Below are 13,960 nucleotides of genomic sequence, written 5' to 3' on the forward strand. Positions count from 1 at the left end.
CAAAAAGCCAAGAACAAAAAGTATATAATCAAGAAAGCACAAAACAAACCCTGATGTGAGCAACTCTGTATGTACATACGTCAAGAGTGGGAAGCAAATGGAAACACCATACTTTACATTCAATTGGAACCTAAAAGTGTTCTCCAAAAGGACATTTTATGCCTGACCAACTTCTACATTCTGAGGATTTATACTATGGTCCTCGTGTTTATTATATTTCCTTATTACAGCTCCCAACATACTCCTCTTTCTACTTCATGGTTTTTGGTTTTGCTTAACATCCAGTGATATTCTCCTCTCTCTCTCTCTCTCTCTCTCTCTCTCTCTCTCTCTCTCTCTCTCTCTGAGACCGGGTCCCTCACTGAACCTGAAGCTTGTGCTGGCTAGACTAGATGGTCCCTTTACTGGTGTCATAAATTTGTAGGTGCTAGGAATCCAAACTCAGATCTCTATGCTTATACAACATATATTAGTCACAGAACAATCTCCCAGCCCCTAAAAAGATAAGTATATAGAGAGATATCTATTTAGAGATATTTTTATATCAATATAGATTTTTATTTTTTAATTTTGGTTTTCAGTACAGGGCTTTTCTCTGTAATAGTCCTAGATGTCCTGGAATTCACTTTGTAGACCAGATTGGCCTCAAACTCACAGAGATGCACCTGCCTCTGCCTCCCTATACAGGAAATAAAAGTCTGCACCACCATACCCAGGTAGGAAAGTATATTTCTGAAAATTCCTCAATCACACAGTCCAAGTGGTCCATGAGGGGTGGCTATTGCACTGTGTCCGACAGATTAAAAACAAACACATCCACCCCTGCAGGAAACTACTGCAGAGCACTATGTTAAAAGGGAAAGAAGCAGCTGATGGTCTGAGAATAGCAATAAAGCACTGCCCTGCAGCAGTCAGAGATTACCTTTCCTCTTCCACCTGCTCTTTCTCCCCTCTTTGTTGCTGCCACCATCACTGCTGCTGCTGTTCTCAGAGCTCTGAGAATCTGACTGACCATCACTGCTTTCTTCTGAACCTTCTGACAGTTCTTTCACTCCATCTGGCACATCCTTCTGAAAATGTAGGCATCCTGTTAGGATTGTTACCATTTTAGCAAATCGAAACTAAATTTCTAATATATAAAGCATTAACTTAATTAACTGATAAATTCTTATTATAAAATAGTAAAACCACCAATATCTGATGATATCCTGATTTTTTGGGGTCAAATAAAATCAATTTTCCATCTACATTCAGAAGATAAAAATCATACACAACATTCGTATGCAGGCACAACATATGTTTTAATTACACCAAAACTGGTAGATATAAATCCAGGTAAAAGATGTAATGCTCAGGTTTAAAAAGCTAACAAGAATTTTGTTAAGACATATGTGGGTTTGTGTGGGTATCCCGTGTATTCTGAATTCAATTACAGAATTAAAGTCAGGAGAACAAGATTATCACATTATTTTCACCTAATTGGGTCCTCAATATTGATTACAGAGTTAGCAGCAAGAAAAGGAGTTTTTGTTTGGGTTTTTGTTTCTTTGAGACAGGGTTTCTCTGCGTATTAGTCCTGGCTGTCCTTTGTAGACCAGGCTGGCCCCAAACTCACAGAGATCCGCCTGCCTCTGCCTCCTAAGTACTGGGATTAGAGGTGTGCACCAGCACCGCCCAGAATGGTTTTTTGTTGTTGTTGTTGTTGTTGTTTTGGTTTTAAAGAATCACATCACTTTCTTTCGTTTCCGTTTTGAATAATGAGAATGTTAACTAGAAAGGATAACTATGATCATTAAATATAAGAAAAACAGGGTAGTAGAATATGAGGGACTAGGGAAGTAGGACTTTCTGGCTTTGTCTTCTCCCAATTACACAGCCTTAGTCTAAAGTAATCTCTCATAGCTTAATTTCAGTTTCTAAGATACCTACCTTAAATAGCTACATAAAAACTAAATGAACTAATTAATATTAAATGTTTACAATAGTGCTTTATGAGAACAATCTTATTTACTATGCATTTACATGGTACAAAAAGCATACACAAATAAATGAGTTAGTGAATGTTATTTCTCTTATGGATTTTCTTTCCACCAGTACTTTCGTTGTCCCACATAATTATTTTCATACTCAATTAAAAAATGAACTGACAGACACAAAAAAATTGCCCCACATCTAACTGGCACCACATGACATATACCTAAAACCACTGAGTCAGACTGAGTAAAAACAATTGTTTTCCACTTAAATTTCTCTCTAATCCATCTCTTATGTTATACACTTTCTTAAAATACAGACCCCATATTTTTATATTCCTTCTTTCAAAATGCAGGACAGCTTTTATAGAGTTAGTTGCCAGCCAGACATCTTGACCTGTAGATTCAACAAGTATCTGAAATACAAATATAATTATCTTCTTTTTGCAAAAATCTTGTGATCCCTTTGGGATCAACGGCTCATGCCCCAAATCTTAGAATCTTCTCTCACCCACTGCTTTACCCATACCAAATGTAAAGTGTTCTATGTCTCAAATCTCTCTTGGGTCTACCTATTTTACTACTCTGAATTCCTATTCCAAACTGTAATCTCCTTTTCATGAAAATCTTAAAACACAGATTTGTTGGTTCTCCCTGAGGACCTCGGCCATCTACATAAGTCAACACCCCACCCAAACAGAGTTCAGTCAAGGTGAAACTTTATTAACTAATGTTTATCAATTATCTTGACTCCAGTGACTATCACTTAATCCAATTTTCTCTACTTTTGAATGCATTCAGAATTTTATCTGTCCCTTTATTTGAGCTATTTATCCTTGACGGCCTTCACTCCTCTTATATATGTTTAAGTCTAGCTTAAATCTTCCAAGTAAATAATATAAACTTTCTAGACCTCTTTATTCAAAACTAATCTTTTTTGCTTCATTATAATGGTAGAGCTTCACAGTATATTTTGTAAATATGAAATATTTTAATAAATAAAAGGTAAGCGATTAAAGAAATCAAGAACTATAAATTATTCATCTTAGTCTCAGTCATAGACTTGTCAATAGATATGACATACATTATTTGAATTCTTAATTTTTTTCTTTAACGATTTTATTTTATGTGAGTTTTTGCATGCATGCATATATACACCATGTGTGTGCAGTGCCTGTGGAGGCCAGAAGAGGAAATCAGGCTGGAAACTGAATCCTGTTCCTCCGTAATTATCAGCAAGAACTTTTTGTTGTTGTTTTTTGAGACAGGGTTTCTCTGTTGCTTTGGAGCCTGTCCTGGAACTTGCTCTGTAGACCAGGCTGGCCTCAAACTCACAGAGAACCGCCTGTCTCTGCCTCCCCAGTGCTGGGATTAAAGGCGTGCGCCACCATCACTACCCAGTTAACTGCTGTCCACAATTTAACTCTGAGCTTTTGATAGAGTGCCAAAACCTTTGTACTTCCTGATCAATAGCAGGATTAGGAAACCTGACTGTTCTGTTTGACTCTAGTTCTAGAAACAGGGTACCTAAGTGAGTTAGCGTCTCCTAAGTTGATGGGGGAAGGTCATTGGTAATAAACAAACTGTTTGGCTGGCCCTCATAGGTTAAAACATAGGTGGGAGGAGTAAACAGAACAGAATGCTGGGAGGAAGAGGAAGTGAGCTCAGAGGCCATGTTCCCCTCTCCAGGGCAGAGGCAATGAAGCAAGCAGTCAGGTCAGACATGCTGAATCTTCCTGGTAAGCGCACCTAGGGGTGCTACACACATTATCAAAAATGGGCTAGTCCAGGTGCGAGAGTTAGCCGAGAAGAGGCTAGACATAATGGGCCAAGCAGTGTTTAAAAGAATACAGTTTGTGTGTTGTTATTTCGGGTAAAGCTAGCCAGTGGCAGGAGCTGGGTGGCGGAATGCAACCCGCAGCTCCCCACAACACCTAAGTGATGACTCTTTGTCAGCTACTGAATAGCCTGCCTCAGAGTGGGGGCTGACTACTAAGAGAGACAATAATGTGATTAGAAGATAGGGACTTTTAGCCCAACTTCTCAAGAATGAAGGCTGAGTTGATGGTCAATTATAGAATCATGTACGCTCATATCATATATCTTCCATAAAAATTCTGAAGACCAGGGCTTTGGATGAGCTTGTACATGGCTAAAATCAACTTTGTACATGGAGGCTGCTGGTATGCCAAGACAGATTCCATACTCAATGACCACACCTCACTTTATGAATGCCTTTTATCTACATTACAATAAATGGAAAACTTAAAAAAAAATTCCCACTCTGGCATATTTTATAAGCAGTCCTAGAAAGTTAATCAAATCCAAGAAAAAGGAAATAGGAATATCAATTACAGCTGGTCATTCAGAGCTTAGGTCACAGCCAAAGACTTGTAACTAATAGCTGAAGTGAAGGGCAACCTTTGGTACTGGGCTCTTTGCCTGATACAACAGCCAGACAATATAAAATCTGAGTTAAATTAAAAGCTGATTTCAGTTGGAGAACTGCTTGATAAGAAACCCCCAAACACTGGTATCAGAAGAACTGTACAAAGTGGTATGTAATAACAGAAAATACATTTTCAGGTTTTCTTCTCCTAGTATGCATTTAATAAATGCAATTAAAGCTGGGCGGTGGTGGCAGCGCCTTTAATCCCAGCACTCAGGAGGCAGAGGCAGGCGGACTCTGTGAGTTCGAGACCAGCCTGGTCTACAAGAGCTAGTTCCAGGACAGGCTCCAAAGTCACAGAGAAACACTGTCTTGAAAAAACAAACAAACAAACAAACAAATAAATAAACAAACCAAAAAATAAATAAATAATAATAAATGCAATTAAATCATGGAGTATCAAAAAAAGGGGAAAGCTTCATTTGTAACTAAAGTCCCATAACACCCACAAGCTAAACACTACAGTCAGAGGAAGTTAAGATTAAAAAGCAGAATGGGTTGTGCTATATTGCAGATTGGCCTTTAGCTCACTTTAATAGCTCACTGAGGGTGATCAACAAATGGATCATTACTTTTGCCTTGGCCTCCTGAATACTATGACTAATAATCATATGCCACCACATCCAGCTGCTACATGTATGTTTTTGTTTTGAGGCAGGATCTCACTATGCGTTCATAGGCTTACCTGGCTAGAACTCAGATACACTATAACTGCCTTCTGAGTACTGGGATTAAAAGCATGCAAGGCCACAACACCCGGAAAACAATTCATTTGCTGTGTTTTTTTACCTTATTTAGCGTGTAACTATGAGCACCTGTGTGCCATAGTGCACACATGAAAGCTGGAGGACAATTTGTGTTTCTCCATTTCTATGTGCTCAGAGGAGCAAAAGCAGTTTGTCAGTGCCTTTACATGCGGAACCACCTCAGCACCCTAGGTGAGACGTTCTTAATGTTAGTGAATTCCATACTACCTCTGAGCATCGTGATGACCTCAGAAATAAGAGGTAGTGGGACAGAAGTAACTTCCTATGGATGTGTCACTTTGGGCATAATAGCCTGTCAAACATTCATTCTTGTTTGCTGATAAACTTCCTTTGAGAAACAAACCCCCTCCATAATCATCAGGCTGTCGCAAGCTTAACCACAACCTTACACCAAGGGTCATAATGATTCTATACATTCGTCAACAGCCATAATTCATGTCTGGTGTCACATGGGTTGGGCTAAACCAAGTGAGTCAAATTTGAGTAAGGTGCCTCTTGCTTTAGTCACTGCACTCTTGTCTCTCTAGACTTATAGTTTGTAGAATGGAGACGCAGAATGAATTCATATACGATGAGAAGAGGCTGAATGAGAATAAAGCTAAAAGAAAGAACAGAGACCAAGACCAGATGACATCTTTTGATCAGCTGGATCCAGCCTGGATTTCCCATGAATGTTTAGCTGCATGAGTTAATAAATTCTACAGCCTACTTACTAAAGCTCATTTAGGTTGGTTTTCCTACTCATAAGTGAAAGGATATTGATAAGAAGAGGTCACCATTTCAGTGTACAAAATTAGTTACTAGTCAGCTAGTTATGAAAGAAGAAATGTAGGCCTTAAGTCTGATCAAAGTTTCTATTCTTGTTCTGATACAGTATGTCCAATATTGGTCAAGAAATTATCTCTTGAACTTTAGTTTTCTCCATTATGAAAAGGAATAATAACTATAACCATAAGCTTTGATGGGGAAGTCTATGAGTAAAGAATCTATCTATGGCTCTATGTAGTATGTTTCAAAATAATTACAAAGTTATAATTTAGATATTTTGAAGTTGTTTAAAACAAGAAAGGGGCCGGGCGATGGTGGCGCACGCCTTTAATCCCAGCACTCGGGAGGCAGGGGCAGGTGGATCTCTGTGAGTTCGAGACCAGCCTGGTCTACAGAGTTAGTTCCAGGACAGGCTCCAAAGCCACAGAAAAACCCTGTTTCTAAATAAATAAATAAACAAACAAACAAACAAACAAACAAGAAAGGGGGACCCTGGTCTACAGAGCTAGTTCCAGGACAGGCTCCAAAGCCACAGAAAAACCCTGTCTCAAAATAAACAAACAAACAAACAAACAAGAAAGGGGGACTAAATAAAGGGCTCAGCAGTTAAGAGCACTGATTGCTGCTCTTCCAGAGGACCCAGGATCAATACCCAGTACCCACAAAGTATCTAACAACCACCTGTACTCAAGTTTCAGAGAATCTAACACTGCCTTCTGACATCCATAAGTACTGCATGTATGTGGTACACAGACATACATGCAGGCAAGAAGCCAATACACATAAAATGTATCTTAAAAGAATTATTTTAAATCAAAATATATACAAAGGGTGCCTTCTTGATATTCATGAGACCTTGAGTTCAATTCCCAGAACATCTTCTCCCTCCCCCAAATTTACTTACTTACTTATTTTTAGGGATGAAATATTATGTCTTCCTGGAAATAAGTTCCTCAAGAACAGAATTCTGTCTCTGTGACTCAATTATATATTGTCACTTACTATTTGTCTTCCAAGCAACTTACCTTCAAAGTATACACTCCCATTCTACCTGGGACTTTATAGAAGATTCCCTCTTCACCTCGGGAGTTTGTGTGCAGCATCGCATTTAGGCATGCAAGAGGGGAAGTCCCGCTACAAAGCAAAGAAGGTGAAGAGCATAGTGATTAGTTTATCTCTGAAGAGTCTTTGTAATTCTGACTTAATTTTTTAATTGGCCAATATTCCTTTCTTTAAATATATTTTTATATAAAATAAAAATATCAATAAAGATTACCAAGGGGGAAAATGAATGGAAAAGCCATTCTTGAGTATCTAAAGGGGAAAAAAGTTCTAAATCTAACAAATAAAAGAACACAAAATTCACATAGAGCAGTATCAAATTTATTTTACAAACCTATTGAAACACAAAACTTTAGAAGTATACATGAGAGTGGAATATGCACACATGCACTCTTATGTGCTCACACTAGTGCACGCGCACAAACACAGATTCAAATATTCATCCTCATATGCTGCTGCACTAAACTAAAGCTGATTTGTAAAACTATCACGGTTTCTTAAACTTCACAGGAGATCACTTTAAAAACGTGCTTAATAGACTTATTTTGCATGGATTAGGTTTCCCATTTTCTCAAATTTTAAGTACATAACTTATTATGTAGATGCAAGAATGTACTTTCTAGCTGGGGCATGATGGCACACAACTATAACTCCAGAATTTAGGAGACCAAGGAAAAAGGATCACAAGTTCAACGCCACTCTCTTACAAGCTCCTACGGGGGGGGGGGGGGGTTCATTTAATTAATTTACAAGTGTCATCAAAGCTTACTGTAGTCCCAAGAAACAAACAAACAAACAAAAAACCCAAAAAAACTGGCAATAAAATTCCCTAACAGGCACTCTTATTTGGTTTGTCATTGCATTAAGGAAATGGGCCTAATACTGAAGAGATGATTTAGCAATTAAGAACATGGGCTGCTCTTCCAGAGGACCTGGGTTCAATTCCCAGCACCCACATGGCAGCTCACAGCTGTGTGTAACTCCAGTTCCAGTGGATCCAACATGCTCACAGACACACATGTAAGCAAAACACCAATGTACATAAAATAAAGGTAAATAATTTTAAAAAAAAAAGGAAGGGAGAGAGGGAAGGGGGGAGAAAGGGAAAAGAAAATAGGGCTAGAAAGAAGGAAGAAGGAAGGGAGGAAAAAAAGAAAATAGGGCTAATGTTCTAAAGTCTAATGTTGAGAAACAAGAAGGGCAGACCTATGTCTGCCTGTCTGCCTTTAATCCCAGAACTTGGGAGACAGAGGCAGGCAGAACCCTGAGTTTAAGCCAGCCTGGTCTATAGAGGGACATAGAGAAACCCTGTATTGAAAAACAAAACAAAACAAAAAACAGACAAATAAATGCTTATATTAAGAACAATATTAAAATATAAAAAAATAAAATGATAAAAAAAATTACTAAAATTCAGTTATTAGTCTAAGGTCAAGGGCTACAGTATAAAAGAAAGTACGCTAATACTTTTTTAAATGGTTTGTAGGATTTTGTTTTTGTTTTGGGACAGAATCCTCATTTTATAGCACAGGTCTAAAGTGGTGTGGAACTCTGAATGTATGTAGTGCAGGCTGGCGAACTCAAGGCAATATTCCTAGTTCAATCTCTCAAGCGCTAGAATTACAGGTATGAGACACTATAGCTGGCATTTGGTGCTGCAACACTTAAAGCAACGTGTTCATGTACCTAGAAAAACAGAAGTAACAAGAAAACACGTTGAAAGTTCTTATGAAAAGAAGTATAGAGTCAGGAAATGGTCTGAAGTCTTACTACAGCCTCCTTAAGTATTTTGTTTGAGTTTTTGTTTATCACAATTCTTAAGGGGCAAAACAACTTAACTGGACATTCTCAACTCATTTCTCTCAGCTCTCTGCTGATTAAACCAAGTCTACTACTACAGAAACCATGACCTTCATGGACAGAAGTGGAGGAACTGACATTAAGAAAGGCACAGGCAAGTGGACCTCTGTGGATTCGAGGCCAGCCTAGTCTACAGAGTGAGTTCCAGGCTAGCCAGAGCTACATAAAGAAACCCTGTCTCAAAAAACCAAATGAAGGAAGAAGAAAAGAAAGGCAGATAAGGGGCTGGAGAGATGGCTCAGCAAAGAGCACTGGTTATTCTTCCAAAGGACCCAGATTCAATGCCAGGCACCCATGTGGGCAGCTCACAACTGTCTGTAACTCTACATCCAGGGGATCCCACACTCACACAAACATACCTGCATGCAAAATACCAATGCACATAAAATAAATCATTAAAAAAGAAAAGGGCAGAACCCTGGAGCTCACTGGCCAGTCAGTCTAGCCAAACAGAAGAGATAATGGGAAGTGGAGTGGAGGGAAGGGCAGCAGAAAATACTTGATGTCCACCTCTAACCACCACAAATGCACTTGCACCCACATGAACATGTACGTACACTAACACCTAAACTAATAAAAAAAAAAGTCACAAAGTATCTTGGATGTCTCTAATGGGCTTGTGTTCATTCATCCCCTTTATTCCCGAATTGCCATAATATGGCATATGAAAACCCAGAGAGAAGGCTGCAACACAAATGGGCTAGGATTAAAGAAATGTTTCAGGAAGCCCAGCTGAAACTGTTAAAAATACACACAACAACAAAACACAACTTGTTGTCCAATGGTTGGCAGAGTACTTGCCTACCATGCCTTGTGAGGCCCCTGGGTTCAATCCCCAACACCAAGGAGGCAAAGTAAGATCCTTGCCCAATCAACTAACTACCTTTAACACAAAAGTGAGGCAAAATATGAGTTTATGTTCTATCACTAACTACCTATGCAATTTCAATGTCTATGAGACAAAGATGCCTAGGAGTCTAAATATAATGCATATGAAATACCTAACTCTCCTCTTAACCAAGGTCATTTCAAATACTGGTCATTGTGACACTAACTTTTAAATCTCATGATAAACAGGTCATAAAATAAAAGTAGCTTTAAGAATGCTTCTTCATTCCTCTAATAAGGGTATTAACTACCTACCTATTTACTATCTTATTACAGATGATTAGGTTGCCTAAAGGTTTGTTTCGTTTAATTGTTTTACCTTAATATAGGATTTTTCTGTAACTGCCCTAACTTGTCCTGGCTGGCCTTGAACTCACAGAGGCTGCCTGCCTCAGCCTCCCAAGTGTTGGGACAAAAGGTGTGTGCCACCACTGCCCAGCTGGGATGATTAAAGTTCTTAACAGCTGGACCAAATCCCAAATAGTGTTTGTCTTCAAGTACAAAAGGTTACATGTGCGATCTTACGATTCCAGGTAAAAGGAGTGCTAACGTGAACCCAGACACTGAAACCCATCTTTGTGAAAAAAAAAATAGATTATGGGTATAATTATACAAGAACTGAACTGGAAAGAATAAAAACACAGTAATCCCATCAAATTTTATATCATTGTCCTTATTGGGAAGTTAGTACTCATTTGGCAATGTAATGCTGTATCTTAATTGCTAGTGCTGTTGTAATTGCTTTCTCCTTTTTGGTTTTGTTTCTTTTGTTTTAGTTCTGTTTTGTTTTTTGTCACAGGGTTTCTCTGAAGTTTTGGAGCCTGTCCTGGAACTAGGTCTTGCAGACCAGGCTGGCCTCAAACTCACAGAGATCCACCAGCCTTTGCCTCCCGAGTGCTGGGATTAAAGGTGTACCTCACCACCACCGGGCTGCTTTTTGCTGCTTTATAAAAACTAACAGAAACTGAACTGGAACTGGGCCCTCTGCAAAAGTAGCAAGTGCTCTTGAATGCTGAACTCTGTCTCCAGACAGGCTGTGCTTTCTGTTTTTGTGACGGAGCTATGCAAGATGTGAATGTTGAAATTCTGAGTTTTTAAGTAGTCTGACCCAATCATTTAGTCAATTCCTGACATTTTCTATCAGATTCTTTCTCAGAGAAGTAACTTGGAGTTACAGTAAATCTTTGATTATAGTAAATGGCTTTGACTTCAAACCTCAAAAACAAATACTAATAGTAGTATCAGGCACGTGGGGTTAAAATCAGAGAAAGTTGGGCATGGTGGCACACATCTAATTTTGAGACAGAGCTTAGTAAGGCCCTGCTTTAAACAAAACAGACCAGAAGACATGAAACAGCCCAGCCAGTCACTCTGTCCTCAAAGACAACACCACCACGACCACCTGTAAAGGGTCTAACAGACCAAAATCAAAGAACCTGCCACAAGAGCACCACGATACATATATAACAATATTCACACATCATACACACAACTTAAAATTTAAATATTAATAAAGCTTTATCCAAAACCTGTTACTTAAAAATGAGTTATTACAAATGAACTTAACAGAATACTAATTGAAGTTAAGAAGATTAATCTCAAGCTGTAAGCAAAATGGCATGTCTATGACATGAAAACACAGATGTTTCTTCAAGACTTACATCAAAGTCATAACTGAAATTTAAAGGAAAAACACAACTATACTATAAAAAAGGGAATTGATATAACCAAGAGTTGTCTAAAGTGACGGACAAACAGAGGAAAAGTCAATTCAGTAAAAGATTCAGATTATGAATTTAAATCTGTTCTGCCTGGTTTAAAGTAATATCATTTGGGTAGACAATTTACAATATTTTCTATCAGTCAAGCAAATATTTCCAATCTCATAAGCAATAGAAAGCACACACAGCTCTCTTATATTTTTATTAATTACATTAATAAATATAAATATAATTATAAAAATAAATATAATTTTATTAAGTACATCCTAAATAGTACTTCACTGCTGTAAGACAAATGACAATTTTGATAAACCTTAATGCCAACAGTTTCTAAAATTATGGCCAAGTAATAGTTACAAATTATAAAAATTAACAAACAAAAAAATCTCTTTTAGTAACTAACATTTATATTATATCACTATTACTTCATTTCTGTACCAGATAGTTTTATAAAGTAAAATACATGCAGACAAAGGCACATTCAATAAATCTTGTAAAAGATTGCATTATAATTGCTTAATACTCATTTAGAATAAAATAATACTTCTTACCTTCTGCAGTTGGAATGCACCCCAAGAAAACAAGAGGAGGGAAAAAAAAGGATTTAATTTTTCTTTACAAGTAACAATAAGCTCCCCCAATTAAGTTATACCTTGATCTTCCAGCAATACTAACAACCCTCAAATTAATAACAATCCCCATTTTGCTACATAAAACATTAAATTTTTAAAAATGCATAAGTTGGTTTTAAGGATCAATGTCTAAAATTGCACACTCAAATTCAGGTACATAAATTACTTTAGAAAACAAGTGAAAAACTTGAATTCCATGAAACAGTGTGATTATCAGGGCAACTTTGAGTTCAGTGTGAATTCTTTAACAGTACTCTTTTTTTCCCCATGCATTTTTATTGCAAGGAGTCATCATAAAGCCATCAACTATGGGCCTCAGGGGTTATTTTCTTCTCTTTGATCTATTAAGAATTTGATAGAAAATTAAAAAGTAGATAAGATTATATTGTTGCTGCTGCTGGGTCTAGAGGCACAGACACAAGGTAATCTTAGAAAAACATGTTAACAACTTAATACAAAATGTGCCTATGCACTTTTGGGTGTTGGTTCTTCCGTTGCATTCCTACCATGGGATCCAGAAGTCAAACAAAGATGTGTATAGCAAATGTTATAGGTAAAACCTTTAAGTCATCTTCAGGCAAAAAATGTTCTTCATTCTTTTCAAACTTATTTTTGTGTTTTATGTGCATTGGTGTTTTGCCATGGGTGTCAGGACCTCTGGAACTAGCTACAGACAGTTGTGAGCTGCCATGTGGGTGCTGGGAATTAAACCTGGGTCCCGTGGAAGAGCAGTCAATGCTCCTAACCACTGACCGACCATCTCTCTAGCCCAAAGTTCTTCATTCTTAAACTGGGGCAATTTAGCTTGATAAATATCCAAAAAAAGATCCTTTCCTGAGATAATGGTTACTGCCATAAAGTTATGACTTATGAACTCTTTATTCCCTTTGTTATATATATTTTTGAATAAGAGGTAGGGGAAATCAGGTGGTCTGGATTGAGCAAAAGTATTTAACGAATGGCATGAGATTATTTGATTCATTAATTAGCACTAATTCATAAATTAGTACTAATCTTTTAATAAAAAGATACCCACCAAGATATAATGCTTAATTCATTTTAACTTAATGATAGTTTTGAGCTTTTTAGACCAACCCTAAAAGTGCCTACAACTTTGGTATAAACTAAAAAATAAACTTAATAGGCTAGAATTTAGACACTGTAAAAAAACAGAATGCAAAGGGTAATAATCAGCAACTACCAATCTAATGCTATTATATGTAGCATACAGTGAACGCTTACCATAAATAATAGAATATATTAACCAGAAAGAAAAATAAAGACAGTAAGATAGACTGAAAACAACCAGAGCTAGTTATAGGATCCTTTAAAGTCTCAAAATTTTTGAGTCTTCATTTATAAAAAATCAGATATAAAATTCATTATCCTTTTCAATTGTCTTTTGTGACTATAATATTCTATAACTAAAATAATGTGAGTGATGGGGAAAGTTATAGGAGAGAAAAGAAATGCAACAGATATTATCTCTAGTTGTACAGTTAAGAGATATCACTATATTATAACTACTAGTAAATAAATTTTGTTGGTAAGGAATACATGTCTAAGCATGTCTAATACATCTCCTTACACTCAAAACTGCCAATTACTATGTATATAGGTAGTACTGTGCCTTCTTTCAGGTTGCTCTGAATGAAAAACCAATTATTTATATATACTCGTAAACTTCTTCCAAAGGAGAAAAGGAAAAAAACTAGGCAGTTGGCCACAATCTACAGAATAAAAATTAAAATTGATGGTATATGAGAATTAGCAATAAATGGACTAGGTCTGAAAACAGCAAATTTGCAGGTAAGATAAATTCATGAAGAACCTGCTCATT

At 37.2% G+C, this 13,960-nt stretch overlaps 1 protein-coding gene across 1 annotated transcript in view; it reads right to left on the reverse strand.

Moving 5' to 3' along the window:
- The window catches only part of LOC121439655 (putative Polycomb group protein ASXL2), a 78,558-nt gene that overhangs the window by 42,840 nt on the left and 21,758 nt on the right, over window positions 1-13,960 (reverse strand). Inside the window, exons 4-5 of the mRNA XM_041640218.1 lie at window positions 6,983-7,091; window positions 923-1,070 (exon numbers count right to left, since the gene is read on the reverse strand). Coding sequence (XP_041496152.1) covers window positions 923-1,070; window positions 6,983-7,091 — 257 coding nt within the window. The remainder of the gene's footprint in view (window positions 1-922; window positions 1,071-6,982; window positions 7,092-13,960) is intronic.

This window comes from Microtus oregoni, unplaced genomic scaffold, assembly GCF_018167655.1.
Source record: "Microtus oregoni isolate MIOR12 unplaced genomic scaffold, Mior012 000062F_ref0000492, whole genome shotgun sequence".
In the NCBI taxonomy this organism is placed as follows: Eukaryota; Metazoa; Chordata; class Mammalia; order Rodentia; family Cricetidae; genus Microtus; species Microtus oregoni.